This window comes from Numenius arquata, chromosome 6 (assembly GCF_964106895.1).
Source record: "Numenius arquata chromosome 6, bNumArq3.hap1.1, whole genome shotgun sequence".
Taxonomy (NCBI): domain Eukaryota; kingdom Metazoa; phylum Chordata; class Aves; order Charadriiformes; family Scolopacidae; genus Numenius; species Numenius arquata.
The window spans coordinates 58,484,836-58,502,241 of NC_133581.1; the positions used below are offsets into that span (position 1 = coordinate 58,484,836).

The 17,406-nt window shown below is 46.0% G+C and overlaps 1 protein-coding gene across 5 annotated transcripts in view; it reads left to right on the forward strand.

Moving 5' to 3' along the window:
- Positions 1-17,406, forward strand: part of ESRRB (estrogen related receptor beta) — a 104,123-nt gene that overhangs the window by 64,989 nt on the left and 21,728 nt on the right. For 4 of the 5 annotated variants that reach the window (XM_074148501.1, XM_074148502.1, XM_074148505.1 and 1 more), the window contains one exon: positions 7,530-7,646. The exons of the other annotated variant lie outside the window; for it this stretch is intronic. In XM_074148501.1, coding sequence (XP_074004602.1) covers positions 7,530-7,646 — 117 coding nt within the window. The remainder of the gene's footprint in view (positions 1-7,529; positions 7,647-17,406) is intronic. 5 annotated transcript variants of the gene reach the window in all.

A 17,406-nucleotide genomic window follows, 5' to 3' on the forward strand; every position in this document is an offset into this window, starting at 1 on the left:
CAAGGGCTGTTGCTTTTCAGGTGATGGGGAGAAGATAGGCTGAAAGCCAGCATGGACATGGCTGATTATCTCTGAGGTCTATAGCTATGTGGAAGTTTTCCATCAGCAGGATTTTTCCAAAGAAAAGCAGAATTTTTACCAAGTAAGATTTCCCCAAGGAAAATTTTGATGATAGGAGAAAAAAGAAGTCAGGAAAATCCAAACCATGGATTCACTTGAAGCTGGAGTGGTTGGTTTTGCTGAACTAAGCTAGGATCATAGAACACTTCCTAACCTGTCCCACAGATTATGGGGAGGTCACACCTGTGACCTCTCCCATGTTGTGTTACATGGCCCAAGGGAAGGTTCAAGGCCTGGAAAACTGTGTGTTATTTCCACTTTGCAACACTGGCAATGCTTGAGATGGAAAGGTGAAAACCCAAGATGAGGTGACAGAACATGCCACTGGGCTACAGGCCTTTGTCTCTGAACATGTTATTTTGAACCCCAGGGCTGGGCTTACCACACTTTGAGGCAGAGTCAGAAATTCTGCACTGACTTGAAGCATTTTCGGTCAGCTAGGCTGTCTGACAATATGTTAATCCTATTTCTCTACCATTGTATTGCTTTGTGGGAACTGTGCTTTGAGTCTCCATTATATTCTAGCAGCAGTGTGCATTTACCTCCATGATGCAAATGTCTACCCTAAAAACACATACCATTGGCATCACCTGACTTTGTGAATATTGTAGAAGGTGCAATTTAGCGAAGATAGGTAAGAATCTGAATTTCAGGCATCTTGAAGTGTGCTGCTGTTGGTGCTTAAGAGAGATCTGATTTGAAACCAAGAATTTCATATTAGTTGAATGAAATTAAATGGATCTGTTACATGAAAAATAATGTGGTTTAGATATTTCTGAATTAAAATTTTTTAAATTTCTATTTCATGGAAATCCTAACTAATCCTTTCATCCAAATTTAGGACAAAGACAAATGCTGGATTTCTTACAGGGTACAATTTCTTAATCTAACTCTATTCCTTCTTTTAATGGTTTGCTCAGTAGGTAGAGTATTATATATCAATCAAATATATTGTCATTATCTTTTGTTCATCAGTTGTTACAACTGGTAGGTAGTTTTGCCTATTCTGAATATCAACTAATAACAGTGTTATGTAACCATATGAGCCCTTTATTATTCAACATATTCATGACTATGACTACCCTTCATCCATTTTTCATCTTCAAATAGTGAAAATTAAGTCTATTTCTAAAATGACCCATTAATATAAAAGAATAGCTTAAAGCTCATCAAAATAAATCTGAATTAAGATTTCCCTCTCTGATCCTTGTGAATCATCTCATTGTGTGCTTGGAACTCATACCCATAAGGTGATACAGGACTTGCAAGGAATGATATCGGAGAGAACTGGTTATTGAGGGGGTTAGAGAGGAGACATGTTTACCATCAACTTCTGAATAGGCAGGTTATGTATCACACAAAGTGCTTGCATGTGTGGATTCCCTGCTTGAGTCTTGCAAGCTTCAAACTCGGTGACTGTAGCAATACCACTGCTGTGCTGGAATGCCCTTACACCAATAAGGGGCTTAAAATGTGGATTATGCAGCTCAGAAGACTTGTAGGGATTTATAACAGGCTTGTAACAAAATCCGTAGTCTTCTAGGGCTGCCTGGTTGTCATTATGGTGGTTAGAGTGGCTCTAAGGAGGGAGGGGCAGTTGAGAGAACTTGCTTATTTTCCTGTGCAGAAGAACATTACCATCCACAGGATCAGCAAGGGGCCTGTGAGATGCAGAAAGGAGGTTTTTTGTCCCTACAGAAGCAGCCACAGCTGCCAGACACTGTCCTATCCTTCTGTCCTTCTCAGAAATGTGCCTGCTAGTTCTCAGGTGGGACTCCACAGCCAAAAACCAGGATGTGTTCTGAGCTTTTCAAAAACTTCTGAAGCATACCAGGGAAAGTAAAGTAATCCCGGAATCTAGTTCCTGAGTGCTGCTTATTATTCACAGCTATAGCACTTTGATTCAGAAAACCATCTCCAGTGCAACTCTATTAGTCTTGTGTTTTCTTCTTGCCTCTGTGCATCTGTACAGAGAACTCTGTGCAGAATGATCTTCTCTGTGGAACTTCAGTACAGTATTTCTGTGTCAGAAACCCTACAGACAAACTTGCTGCCAGTAGGTAGCCCCCAGGGCCCATCTCCTGTGTCCTCATGCAAGCAGGAGGCTGATTTGAGTGAGGTTGTGTGAAACGTCCAAGTCCTCTTTCATGGACCAGGAGCCAGGTGTGCCACCCTGAGGAGGCCAACAGTCCTGCTGTTACACATATAGCTACCTCCTTTTCCTCTCATAACATCAAGAGTAAAATTTTGGTTAATCCAAGAACTAGTACTTATCTCACTTGCTTTTCCAAAGTCTCGTTTTTGTGCAAGTGATAAATGCGTCTACTAGGATGGGAAGTTCTTGGGGTTGGTTGGGGTTTTTTTTGGGGGGGTGTGGTGGTTGTGTTGGGGGATTTTTGTGGGTTTTTTGGGATTGGTTTGATTGGGGCTTTTTTAGTGTTTTTTTTCTTCCCCAAAATAGGACCCTCTGCTGATGCTTGTATATACTCAGGCACCTAGATCAGGGACATGTCACTGGAAGCATAGGACAGCCCTGCTGAAAATCAGGTCACTTACTTAAGTGCCTAAATACAGATTTACAGGTCCAATATTTGAATCCCTTTCTTTGCAAACTGTGGCTTAAAAAATAACCCTCTTACCTCACACAGGTCATTGGAGAGATTTTCTTCTGATTTTCACCAAGTACTTTTTCTCATAGCAGGATGCAAGTTATGATACCTCAGTTAGAAGGGATAATTTAGTGGAAGGTAATAGAGAATCCACTCCATGCATATTATCAGTGTTCCCTGTCCTGGTGCAGGAGGCCGGAGTAGTGCCTGCTGAGGTCAGAGGAACTGCTGGTCTGGCACTGCACTGACCGAGGGCCTTTTTACAGCCTTCAGGTCCCTTTTCACTGAGACACCCAAAAGATCCGTTTACCTTAGAAATCAAAGATTAAAGGGATTCAGGACAAAACACAAAAAAACCCCAACCAAACAATAAAAAAAAAAAAACCAACATGGATGCAGTATAACTATTGTTACAAAAATTGGGATAAAAGGAAATAAATGCAAAGGCTGAGGTGCCTATGAGATGGTTTTCCCTGGGAATTCCTGATCTCAGTCCTCTGGCCCCAGGAGACTGGCAGAGTGGCACCACATCATTGGTCACAACTGCAGCATGCTGTGTCAAATCACTAGCGTGAAAGACATGGCCTGAATGAAGGGAATTTGGAACTTAATAGCAGATATTTCTGAATCCGGGGTTTTCCCTGAAATTCAGGAAAAGCTGTAGTCGTCTGGCCCTCTGAGTCACCCAAAGGAGATGAGAGGCCTGTGTGTAGCAGGACAGAGTATGCAAGGAAGGGAGAGGAAAGGGAAAGAATGGTGAAAAGAAATGAAGAAGAAACCAGGAAAAGAGGAGAGATGGAGGGGGAGGTGTCTTCAGAAAACAGAAGCTGAAGAAGTTTTAGCTTTAAAGATTTTGTTAGCTACTTCTATCTAATCTTTCCTGAGTTTCCTTGTAGAAAGGCTTAATAGAAAGGCAGGATCAGTAAGCAGGGAGCAGTTTGTGCTCTCAGTGCTGTACTAATTCTGAGCTCAGTTCCCCTGAGAAGCCCTGTTCATAACTTAAGCAGGAGCTGGGTGAGACTTTATGGCACTCCCTAAGCTCAGGGAGGCATTCTCCTCTTCCCAGTCCCTCCCTTTCCAGAGAGATATGGTGACTATGGGGTCTCTTGAATGACCAAGCTCTGGTGTGCAATTTTCAGGTGCTCCTATTACATGTGCACTTTATGTTCCAAACTGTTTAACAGTTAAAGGTCTAATTTTACAGAAAATAAGGTAATTTTGCAGTTCTCCAGCATAAAAAACATGATCTATCACTTTAATAGTCCTTGGCTGTTTCTTAGCATCTCTCATCAAAAGGCTTTAAAGTGCAGTTAGACCTTAATGAATCAAGACTCACGAACTCCCCAGAAGGTAGGTTTGGTGCTCGTTTCATTTTGCAGACAAGCAAACTAGGACACAGAGAGGAAGAGATTTGCCCTCCAAGGCCACATATGAAGGCTTAGAACAAATCCAAACTTGGATCTGGTCACTCACCACTTGATTCTTTTGAAGCCATTTTTTAGGCAAATCTTATGCTGTGGCATCGGTAAGGTCCTAGCGGTTTGTTTATTAGATTATCCCATTTTCTGCCCTTTCCTTCTGGGCCACATAATGTACAGTTCACGACACAGAGAGACTTGACTCAGATTTTATACGTGCACACAGACTTGTCCATGTGCACCCTTGTGTGCAGACGCTCTTCTGCAGGGCCCTGCAGCACCCCCAGCTGCTGCAGTGAAGGGGAAGATCTCTCCAAGCCCTGGGTGCCGGCAGCCGGGCTGGTGGTGTGACCGCCAGCCACTGGGAGGCTGCTGGAATTTCGATGAGTTAATCTCATCACTTTATCACAGGGCACTTACAGAAATTACAGGGAGCTGCGAGCAGCTCACTGTGCTGGCAGCCAGCCCCAGGACCCATAAAAGAAATTGAGACACACACACACACAAAAAAAAAGTCAGAGAACTTTGTTAAAGTTTTGGAGACAATAGTTTTTCTTGGACGAGTTCTGCTTGGGTAATGCTGATTGTGCCTTCCTGTTTTCTGCAATAATGGCAGGTATTGCCCCCAGTTGTAGCTCTTAAACCATTCGGTGCAGAGACTTTTGAGGCCTGATATAAAACTCCATTTACTTTGGTAGCACTGTCTTGTGTGAAGAGGGTACAGTGGGCCTCACTTCTAGCATTTGCAGCTGCAAAGAGGGCTGTAGGACACAGCCACTGGTGCTTTCTTCCTTTAGACTGGGCACAGCGTGTGGAAGGGGCACATGAGCCTGTGTTCAATGAGAAGGCAATAATTGTACTGAATGGGAGGTCCCACCAGTGCTGGGTGTATTTTTTCACCTGTGCTTACCAGCAAACCACATGGCTGCTGCACTACATGATGGCCTCTCCTTTACCATCCAGGAAGGGACACTTGCCCTGTGCCCACCCTGCTTTATCTCAGTCCTTTAACAGTCATGATCCCAGTACAGAAGTTCCTTTGAGAACTGCTTATTCAAGCTGTACATAAAGTGGTGTATATGGTAACCAGTACCTACACCTACTCTGACACTATCACATTTAGTTGTGATGTAGGTTTTGTAGACCATTTCCAGTACTTGCTTGTCAGGTTCATGGCAATTCCTGATGCCCTGGAGGCATGGGGAAGTTGGAGATCTGCTTGACACACTGACTGACCTTGAGCTGCCAGATGAGGGCTGTCACTGCCTCCTGCTGCTATAAGGGCTCAGTGCCCTTGGTGTAGTGTCTCTGTGTTAGGGAGCAATTTTTTGGCCTTGGGACCACAAAAAATGAAATCTTACATCTCTCCAGAACTCTGGTCCTGGCTTTGGTGAGAATGGTGGGCATTGAAACTAAGGCAAAACCTTCCAAAGTGAGACTGTGTTTTGAGTTTTATCCCAGATTTGTTCCTACTGTGTTCCTTCCTGTGTGGGGCACAGCAAGTATCTGATCATGAGGTCAGGGCCTGCGTGCTCATGGGTCTGTAATGTGCTGGAGCTCTGTGTTGAGAGCAGGAGTTTGTTTATTACCTTGAGATCAAGCCTGAATCTCAATTTCCAGCTCTCTGAGAACCTTGATACATTGCTGGCTATTGAAATTCAGATGCTGCACAATGACAAAATACAGTCTGCAACTTGTGCAGCACACTCTGCTCCTGCAGACAAACTGCATTTTTGGGGCAGATGAGGAATGGGGTGGCTGGACTGGAGCTTGGGCACAACTTGCAAGTCTTATGACAAAACCAGAGGCAAGAGGTAGAAGGTTTATAACTAGCAGGCAGATCACCTTTAGGCCTTGGGAGTTGTGTGCTCCTGGGTTTTCACCCAGCATGGGCCAAGCATAGTGTGATAAATCAAATGGTGCCTTCTTCCTTTTGAATCTGTGCTCTCTTTCCACTCAGATTCCCAATGGGCTTTCCAACTGCTTAGTTAGCCCCATGGTCTAATCACTGCTTCAGAGATTGGTAGGTATCAGGTTGTTGGTCTTTAATTAGAGGAAGGAAGGGTTTTGCACAAGAGCGCAGAAATCCATTACCGATGTAGGAACAAAAATAAGGTCCTGTCCCAGGGCTACTAAATGGTAAACTCTACTTCTAATCTGATGGTATACAAAGTTCATGCTGTGTATTCTCTCGGCTCTTACCTACGCTCCTCCCTACAGCTCTGACTGAACTCTTGAATTCAATTTCCTGCTCTAAACCACCAAACCAACTTTTCCGTTCTTCTCAGCTGACTGTAGAGCTTAGAAATTCTTTTTGGAGCTGCCTGATTTACCCAGTAGCTAGACTGCCTTAAACGTATTGTCGTTGTCAATGCATCACTGTCAAGCTTAGATTTCCAGTCCTGCTCCACAGCAAATATTGAATAGGCCTCTTTAGAAACATTGCCTCCAAAGTGAATGGCAGGATGGAGACAGCTGTTTCTTTCTGTTTGTTGTCTTCTAGAACTAAAATTGCATTACACTGTGATCCAGCATAATTCCATGTACATCCTCATATCAGACCCTCGCATCCATGTTTCAGTTGAATTCTTGGCTTATGATAAAATACAATGTGACCAGAAGTAAATTTGGGATGTTTTTTTCCCTGTTTTGTCTTGGAGGCAGTGTTGTGAGTTGATCATAAATGAAAGGGAATAAGGAAAGAAATGCTGATGCTCTGTGCAGAGGGATGAGAGGCAGGTGCACAAGGACTAATAAAATAAATCTGGAAAGATTTGCATAGAGCGCCTGTGTTCATTTTACAGGACATCTTATCCATATTTCTCAATCCAGACCTCCTGCTTCCCTGCTACCTGTAGTATGCCAGCTGGCAGAAAGAAGCAAAGGAGGAAATGCCATCTCTGAGCTTCCTGGTCCCCCAAACAAAGCAAGAAAGGACAGGTGACATCCATCCCACAGACATGGAGCAGGACTGGCACAAAGGAAATGCTGCTAATGTCTGAATTGCTCCCACTCTCAGCCGTGGACTTCAGGGAACAGGCCAGGTTATAAGGGATGCAGCACAAGGGATGACGACATGCCTGGAGGACTCATTGTGCGTGAAAGCCCAGCATTGCAGTCAGTCCCTTGGATGGACAGGTTTCTCCCAATACATACAGCAGTATTGCTTTTTTCTGAAATGTGTTCTAATAAGTAGTGCTGGGCTCTCTAAAAGCCATCACCAGGTGGCTGTGGTCTCAGAGTATGTGTGTGTGCAAATGAGTGAGCAAACATGCAGCATATACAGACTGATGGTGGTGAGAATATCTGGGCACTACAGCCTGTCCCTGGATCAGTGGGGAGCACGTGGTTCCTGGGTGACCGTCTCTGTGTTTGATTGCAGGGAATATTGAATACAGCTGCCCGGCCACCAATGAATGTGAGATCACGAAACGGAGGCGCAAGTCCTGTCAGGCCTGTCGCTTCATGAAATGCCTCAAAGTGGGGATGCTAAAAGAAGGTAAGACAGAGTCAGACTGAGAATTGTTCCCTGTCCCAACAGCACCTGGGTCTCCAGGCCTTGCGGGATCTTCTAGGCTAACTACATAGTTGCCCCCTCTGGCTTTCTGAAGGTACCTTTTCACAGGCTTTATAAAAGAGTCAGGATGGGCAGTGACCAAGAGGGCAGTCCAGAGAGGAGAGTGGTTCTAGTCAGCACCCTCATGCTAGGATATTTCTTCTAGCACTTGCAAATTTGACAAATAACTGGAAACGGCCTGTGCCAGACCATTTCCCAAAGGAACCTCAGGCTGGAGGGTGTTGCTCTTCTTGCCCCCTAGGTCATTTTGCAGTGTTGGGGAGGAGAGGCTCTTGCGTGATCATGACTGGGTTGGCTGGGCTTTGTGAGGGAAGGATGGAGTTAATGCAGAGCATAGTGTGCAACGAAGGTCTGCCCATATTCCCACACAGGAGATTTTCTGAAGGTGGTGGATAGCACAGGTTTGTCTGGGAGCTGTGGGTCCCCTGCCCTGCATGCTCAACCTGCATTATGCTCAGCCTATTGATCTGTTCAGCACTCTCTGAGCCATGTTCAGCTTCTCTCTTGTGCTGCTTTTCCTACCCCCACCCCCCTCCCCAATCCTTGCCCATTCAAGATGAACCACAGGGAATTCAGTGGCAATTAAACACATTCTTATGGATTGACTTTAAAGCTTTGTTTCCCTTGGGCCCCTGTGGGAGAGGGATCAAGAGGAGGAGGGGGAAGAAAGGAGAAGCATTGCATGCAACCCTCTGCGTTGCTGTACCTGGCAGAGCATAGTCCCCCCCAGTTTAACCACAAGCAACAGCAGCTGGCTGTGGTCTGTGCGAGTCCTCTATGCTGGAGCCAAGATACCAGCATGCAGCCTGGTTCCAGGTCATACCATCATAGCAGCTGGTGATGAATTGTACAACATCACTTGAGCGTGTATTGCTTTGCACTAGGGCTTTCTCATTTCTTGGGAGGTGTGTTGATGGCAGCCAGTGTTGTTAAGAATGTAGATTAGATGTTAAACCCTGTTCTGTTCTTTGATGGATGTGTAGTTTCTATGGTTATATCTTCCTGCCAGAGAACACCAGTTACCAAGGGGAGGAGATGCAGACTTGTGTAGTGTGGCCCTCCCTGACTTAGGTATAGAGGTGGTAGACTGGGAGGATCTTGATCCACTACTGGGAGGGAGGCACCTGCTTTTGGAATTAGAGAGGGACCACTGGAAACCTGCTTCTCTGCGTAGAACTACCTCTGTGGTAGTTCGGAGAGGGGATATATCCCCTTATCCACACGCCAATCCACACTAGTGACACTGGCTTTAATGGGAGCGCGGATTGGTAATGCACTGTAGCCTGTTTTTATGAATCCCCTAAAACAATGTTAAAAGCCTGATGTGGCTCCAGTCACTCTGCAGAGCAGCAGCATGGGTCCAGGCTCGCTGGCTGCCTGCGTCTGTGCTGCTCTGCATCCCACCAGTGGAGCCTCTCAGGCTGGCAGCTGGGGGCATAGAGTCACAGGAGCCAGTGCTGGCGTGTCTGACTGTGTGGCTGGGGCATCCTCTGCTTCCAGTTCTGGGAGTTTGATACAGCCCAGAGCAGAGTCCTCTGAAGGGTTTTGTGGCTTGGCCTCCAAGTTGTGTGAAAACAGTTAAAGCCTTCCAGACCAGAGTTAGGCTGAAAAGCAATGTAGGTTCACTCACACCATGCTGTACCTGAACTCCTGAACCCTATGGGATGCTACTCATGGCAAACTGAAATTTGACTCTAAGACTGCTTTTGTGCTGAAGTGTATTTAGCTATTCATATAGGGATTGATTTGGCATCATTAAAGCCACTGGGGAACGGTGGTTTGCTATTGATGTCAGTGTATCTGTGATCCTGCCCATAATATTTAGAGCTGTGGAATATACAGTATAAAGATTTATTGATAGTAATGGGATGCAAGAACACATGACAGTATCAAGAGAAGCAGAGGAGACTACACTAGCAATCTGTAAATAGGACTGCTGTGTCCTATTTGTGGTCAAGCGATGTTAAGCGGGCATATTTTTTTTCTTTCTTTTGCTCAGTTTCCCAAGCTGAGAAATAAGAGTCATGCTGCTTTGTTTTGCAAAAAGCTTGTGAGGACCAATTAGTTAAGTTTATGTGAAGCCTGGTGGAAACACAAAGTATTAGTATACAGAATTCAATCAATACACATCTTTAAAAGCAAAATCCAAAAAAGGAGAAAAATGGTTTTACAGTCTGTGGTCTCCACAGAGCCAGGAGTTTCTGGAAAGAACAAATCCATAATTGTTTGACTTGCTCAAAATGCAGAATTGGCAAGGGATTTTGGATTAGAAAAGGTTCGTTGGTCTTTTCCATCTCTGATCTGTCATCCTATTAGCTCATCCATCCCTTTTCTCTGCCAGGGCAGGAGTGTTCCCAGCTGTACATTTCTAGTGGTTTATCTGTTTTTAAAAATCCCTGAAGTCTTGGTTTCCCCAGAGAGCCTATTCTGCAAGTCTCCAAGCACTCATTAGGACAAGATGTGTCTGGATACTTAAGCTATGACTTTTTTCCTTTCAGTAGCTCCCCTTCCTACTTTGCCTTGGTGTACCTCTCTCTTCTTCCTTGGGTTCATCCATGGCAGAAGGTTGCTAAGACAGGTTCTTTTTCCTGCTTGATTAATGAAGTTTGGAGAAAAATGGTCTTGTGGTTAAAGGCAAGATCTAGAAACCAGTTCTTCTCTTGGCAGGTTTCTCCTTGATGTCTTTGGCACTGGGCTGGTAATTTAGTGGGGACATTTCTGGGTAAGGAAACTGTCCTTCCTCTGAAGGAGTCTGATATTGCATTGGTACCTAATTTAGGGCTCAATGACTTCTTCTTATTAAGGGAGGAAAGATTTTCCTGGTTATTGTCATCATACGTACCACCTCCTTCCTACTGGACATGTGGCATGAGCCAGTTCTTCAGGCAGAGGGTACCAGAATTCAGAGATGACAAAGACAGGTAACCGTGACTTCAAGCTTCTGCCTTACACTTGAAATGCTCAGCTTGATGCTGCAGGAGATACTTAGGCTCTCCCCTTGGGGAGTGCATATGAGGGTCACCACGCATCTTCTCTCCTCCCTACATGGGCTGCAGCTAGGCAAACAGCTGTGAATGTAGCCCTTTAAGATCTGGAGAGACTGCCCCTAATGCAGAAGCGCAGGTTATTCAGGCATTGCCGAGTGAATGAGGATCAGGGCAGGAAGACAGCCAATGGAGCAATCAATAGGTGTCTCGGATATCCAGGCCACTTTCTTTAAGAGAGCTCCGATCAATGCATTGAAACGAGGGAGCTGCACGGACACCAGAGCTTTGCTGTCTCAGGTTCTCCTGGTGTGACACTGCAAGGCAGGCGAGACTCGCTAGGGAAAGCGGCAGGCGGAAAGATTTGCCCATGGAGCCCAACTGGCTCAGATGTCTGAAGTGTTGGCCTGTCTGGCTGCCTGTCTCTCACTTTCCCCTTCCATCTGGAGTGTGCCCCCAGAGAGCATTAATTAGCCCTCACTAGCAGGCTCAGATAGGAAGCTGATGAATCTGGAGTCCAGGATTCCAGTGGACTCTAGTCTCAGTGCCCCTGTGGAGAAGCAGTGTCCCCAGAAAACCTGCGCTCTGCTGCTCTTGGACTTGCTGAAGAACGAGCCTGCTGGCAGCGGGAAATGGGTAGAAATGACAGACAGGCAAGCGGAGGAGAGGTAACATGGGACATATCAAATCATACCATACCAAACAGAGCAGACTGGCTGTTGTCTGTGCATTTGGTCCTTTATTGTTATGGAATTTTTTCTTCAATGGACTCCCACCTTTTTCTAAAGCTGTGTTGTTCCCTGTTCTGTGCTTTCACATCTGCAGAGACCCAGATTGAGCATGAACAATTCTGAAAAGGAAGCAAAGCTGGGTCACTGATGCTTTCATGAAGTGCATGCATAAGCAATCATGTGTCACATCAGACAGTGACAAACCAAATAGCAAAGAAAATAACTGCTGAAAAAAATCTCATCCGGGCATTGAGATGTCATCCATTATTCCACCAGCCTTTGAGACTTGTTTTCCTTCTAATTAGGAATAATGTATATTATGTTGCTGCTCTCTGCCAGTGCTAAGACTTGTCTCCTCAGAGTCCTGCTCATGACTGAGGCCTAGGAGTATCTTTCTGAGATGTGTGAGTGGCTTCTGCCAAGTTTCTTGCAGACGTCACTGGTTGGCTTCCAAGAAAGAGGGCAAAGACTGAAAGGGCCTTGGGGACGTGTCCTGTGGTAGACCAGGCGTACTGTATTTCAGAAAGTAGAAGATATTTCTGGAGTTCCCCAGATCTACATGCATTTCTTGTGATAAAATCAGGAGTGGGAATTCCCAGGATAGGAAACCTGCCTTGTACAAGGTGCTTTACCCCACTCTGAACATCTTTGAAAGCAAATTGTCCTCTGGCCTAGCCTCCTGGCTCTCAGGAGTCACCCAGCAGCAATTTCTTTTGTGGCAAGGGTGAAGTCTACAAGTGAAAGGAAGGAAGGTAGAAGAAGGTAGTCTTGATCCAGATGCAGAAAAGGATGCTTTAACAGCAAGACAGAGGTTAGGCCATTATCCAGGAAAGGCATATGATTTATTTTATCTACATGACTCTGTTTCTTCCCAGAAGTGTATCTGCTGTGCTGTAGTAATCCCAGGTACAACCATTCCTTTCCCAGGCTTTGTTCCTTTGCTGCCATAAGAAATGCTAGAGAACATGTTAAAATTCAACAGGGCACCCAAATTCTTTGTTATGAATCCACCATGCTCTTGAACCCCTATCTGTCTAATCTAATTTCTGATGTAATAGTTGCTTGACCTGCAGGGCCAGGTAGTGAAATAGGAATAAGAAGTGAACAGAGGAGAACCACAAAGTTCATTCAGCTCATCTTCCTCTTAGTTGCTCCCCTTTCCCACCGGCTCCTTTAGGAATACCCTGCCCCTCAGAAACTTGCAACAACCTGATAACCTTTGTGCTGCCTAAGTGCCTGCATCTCAGTGAATGGTGGAGATCGTCCCCACTTCAGACATGGTGGAGAGTGTAATCTCCAGATTTCAGAAGTGGCTGTCTCTCAAATCCATCCTCCTCCTGTTCGAGACTGTGGCTGATTAGGAAACCCTGTAGCCATTGGAACTTTCCACACAGGAATGTCTGCTCCTGACTTTGCCTTTTCCCTTAACAGCTGCAGCCAGTGGCTGATGTTGCAAATGTTTCCCAAGGAAACAAATTTGTCACCCTGGGCAGGCCTGGCTCTGTGACATTATAAATTGGGTGCAGTCATCTAGCATCTAAATAAGAGATTCCAAGCGCTAGCAGTCTCAAACTACTTCCATTTAGTAACTTTGCCTTCATCCTTCACTAAAATCCAGATAACTGTATCAACAGCAGAGCTCCTTTCCAGCAACATAACCAAATGGAGGGTGTTTCATTTCTGTTTTCAAGCAAAAGAATCTCTCAACGGAGCAAAGTGTTTCCAGCAACCTCTCCCCTCTCCCTCCTGCCCCCATCCCTGCTTCCAGACCATGTGTTCTCAAAAAGATATTTGATTTCAGTGAAAGCTCAGCTGGCATCCCCGCAATATGCTCGGGTTCTTGCTTTGTGCTTCCTGGGAAGGATGAGGGCTCCTCGGGGGATTCTGGGTAATTGGGTTAGTGGCCAGCTCATGTCAGGAAATTAAAAGGCAGCCCTGATCAGGTTGCTGCTGCATGCAATTTAATGGCTTTGTATTTATAGAGTATTCTGCCTCCAGCCGGTGCCAGATATATCACTATTGGAGGCATCCAAATGAAAAAAGGGAATGAAAAATTATTTTTCTTTTTCTAAAATACCTCTATGTTTAAAAACAGACAGGCAAACCCCCTGTTCACACAGGATCTCCAGGTGCAGTGAGTGGCATCTTGATGCCTGTATCATCCACACCCAACTTTTTTCCAAGGCATGAATTGAGCATTTGCGATGTGGCTGGAGTTGGGCTGGGCGATGGTGTGACACAGAGCATGCGCCACCTTTGGCAGAGTGATAGTAATTCTCCAAAGAGGAGGCTTCCAGTGGATGGGCTGTCCACAAAGTGCACATTGGGCTGATGGTATTTGGTATCTGTTTTCTGACCTTAAGACTAGTGCGTCCAGGAGCCTCCCCACACCTTGTGCCATATCCAATGGATTATGAATCTGTTTAGTTTGGTTCCTCTCATTCATTTTGAATTATTAATCTACCTAGGTTCTTGCCATACCTAACTAAATCTCCATTCTTTCAAACATGAAGTCCAGGTTCCATCGATGTATGTTTGCGTGGATTCAGAGAGGCATCACCTCTACACAGATTTATGATAATCACTTTGTACATTCTGTCATTAGAAATTGTGGTTAGTGCTCTTATAACACGTACAGAAAAGAGGAAGCTGCTAAAAGCTGCAACCATCATGGGATGTTTAAACCCCAACCATTGTGCTACAAGCTTTTAGGCAGTTCTGACAACATGGTTGGTAAGATGCTCTGAGGTGAGCAAGAGTGGGGTGTGACTGAATTGTGTCTCACTGCTCTACAGTAACTCAAGGCATGTGCATCGACATTTTCACAGCCTCTGGTGACCTACGTTCACCAGTGACTCAGCTCTGCTGAGATTCTCAATCCCTTCCCCTGACTCACCTTTGAAGACTTTGCCAGCCCTTGGGCTGCAGGGTATCCTGAGAGGGTCTTTACTCAGAATTTCCTGGCACAGCTGTTCTAATTTAAGAATTAAATAATAAGTGGACACTAGTTCTTAGTGTTGGAAAAGCCGCTGCTGGGGTGAAGACTTCAGGAGAGACTTCAAGGCTGCAAGGCCCAAGCAGAGTTGCTCTAAGAGGCTGGCCAAAGCAGCAGCGTGCTGTGTTGGTGGGTCTAACTTCCTCACCTCTGTGGATCTCCATCACAAGCAGCCTCTCTCCGTGCAGTGATGGGGGCCTCTTCATTGTGTCATGTATCTAAAAATTTGATTCTCGGTCCATGCTTATGCTCCTCTACCTATTCCAAAAGGCTCATACACTGTACCTAAATAGACTGAGACAGAAAACTGGCCTAGAGAAAGCATTGGTTTGACCCTGCAGGGGTTCCCTTGGTAGTCAGTGGCAAGTAAGTGTGTGTCTTCACTTGTCCTCAGGTAAGTGTCTGGCCAGTGACATCAATGTGGCGGTGCCTGCTTCTCTCTGTTGCCCATCAAGGGAGCCCAAATGCAGAGAAGAGAGCTATCAAAGTCTAAAATAAGGTGACTTAAATCACAACCAGGGCTTCAGGTTCCTCTAGACAGCAAACACCCTTTTGGGGTAGCTCTGAGTACTACCTCTTGGAAAGTCAGTGTGGCTGGGGCTTTGTCATCTTTTAGGTCCTCTTGTGAAAGGCATCCTTAGTCTTTTCATGGCAGGCACATGCCTATATCTGTGCCTTTCACGCAGTGCCCCTTAGCCTGCTGCTATGCAGGCATTGCAGCCATGGGTGACGTAGCCAATAGATCTGCTCTCCTGCTTTTGGCTGTTTAGAGGGTTGGGAAGGGAAGCAATCAAAGGAGAACATTTGCATGAACCATGAACACAGGGTGAGTGTGTGGGTTATTAGAGCGAGCTGAACAAGGAACTGAGGTATTCTTTATTCACATCTGCCCTTGAAGCCCTTGTCAATTCCTGACTTTCTGGGGTGGTTGGAGGGTGAGGTAAGAGGGGCTCAGCACAGGAGGGAAGCTGTCCATTTGAGAGACAGCAATGGCTAATGCTGCAGAGACGCTCCTGCAGAGCTGGCAGCCGTGCAGCTGGCGTTAGCAGAGGACAAGGGTTGGTTTGCAAGCTGTGTGGGTTACACCAGATCCTGTATGCTTTGGACCAACCACCTGGGACGTGCTGCTTATGTTTCTGTGTGTAAGGAGCAAGGACACCTTGTGTCACTGCTCCAAGGCTCTCATACCAGGTATCATCAGGCATCATAGGGCTAACGTGTTCCTCTGAGTCCAAGGACTCTTTAGCCAGGCAGACAATAAAGGAGCTTTCCTACCTGACTAACATATCCCTGAAAACATCAAAGGTGGAGCAGGCTGCAACATCCTGCTTTAACTGATCTAATCTCTCTATAGGCCCTTGTAACACAGGAGATGGATTTTTCAACTCCACTGCTCCCTACCCCAAGCGAGTCCCTCACCCTCCCATTGCAAGTGTCACTCCCGGGTTTGCTCACCTGCATCATGCTAGTCATGGGGTTTTTCTGTCCATGCTGACCTGTGACCCTCAAGTCACTTTCCTGTGTTTCAGACAAGTTGGATAATTGCACCAGTCATCTACCAGGACATTTTTCCAGAGGCCAGCCTATTTTGCAGTAGTATAAGAGCCTAATACTACAAAGGGATCTTTTCCCCTTCCCATACTGGATGCTCAGAGTAACGAAAGAGAGCCTAGTCAGGTTGCAGCCTCTCCACTCTCGTTAGACAGAAATGCGTTTCCCTATAATCTATTTCTTTCCCCATCTTGGCAAGCCTAACTTTTATGGTCATCGCTGTTCTCTGTTTCCTTGATAGGCTTCCTCATGGACCATTCTTCTCATCCCCACATCCTGTTGTCTCTCCTGAAGTTCAGAGCAAAAAGGGAGAGTGAAACTCTGTAGGAGACACCTTGGGCACAACCCTTCTCCCTTCCTTTCTTCTCTGCCTACACCTTCCAACTTCCTTGGGCAGTGCCAATCCATGTCCTTTAGACTGCAGCTCCTGGGGACAGGGGCATCTCTGTTAGCTGCAGAGCACCACCCCAGCTCAGACCTTGGGAGAGCAAGCAGGCTGCATTGATGCAGAAACTGCAGCTCAAGGATTAGGTGGGCAGTGCAGTGGACACAAGACCTGGCTGGTGTATCGGGGAAGCTCAGTAAAAGCAGCCCCGTGGGCATTGCTCCCTGGCCAGCACTTGCCCTGTGTTGCCTTTGGTTGTGTCCTTCTTGGTCTAGACACATATTGTACCGTGCAAACCCTGTAGCTTGGCTCCTCCGTTAGCTCTTTTGGCAAGATAGATCTTTCTGTTCCTATCAATTCATGGGCATGTGATAGGACTCGATGGAAAGTGAGGTGAGGCTAGTAATTTGACACGACAGCTGATATTGGGCCTAGACTGCATTTCCCACTGGCTAGGGCTTAGCTTCACAGAGCTTTTAAGAGTATTTTTAGTCCCCAGAAAATAAAAGAGAAACTAAACCTGACTCTGTGTGCTGTCGCCTCTGCATACTCGGCTATTTTTACTTCCGACAGACTCGGCCTGGGTCCAGCTTTTAAAAAAAGCTGGAATTATTTTACTTCCATTAAGAAAAAAACCCCAAAGCCTGATGTTATCAAGTCAGCAAGGGGACATCTGATCCCAAAGTTGTCAGGCAGACATCTCTCCAAGGGGCATGTCAGAGAAATGCAGGGAGCTTGAACAGATCAGCAGATCAGCTCTCCCACTGCAGAGGCTTGGTGCTGGCACAGACCTCTCTGCAAGAGCGCTTGGAACACGAGTGGCACCCACAGGATGCTTAGAAAACTGACATCCCTACCCCAGGCAAGATGCTGAGCTGAAAAGTCCTGCACGAGTCCTGGCCCTGCCCTCCTCCCGGCTAGGTCAGAAGGGGCTCGGGCAGGCTGGGGATGCTGAGGGTGTGCTGCTTGTGAGCTGGGACTCAATCCCTTTGATGGTTATCAGGGTCACCTCCACACTTAGGTCAGGTGGGGTGCC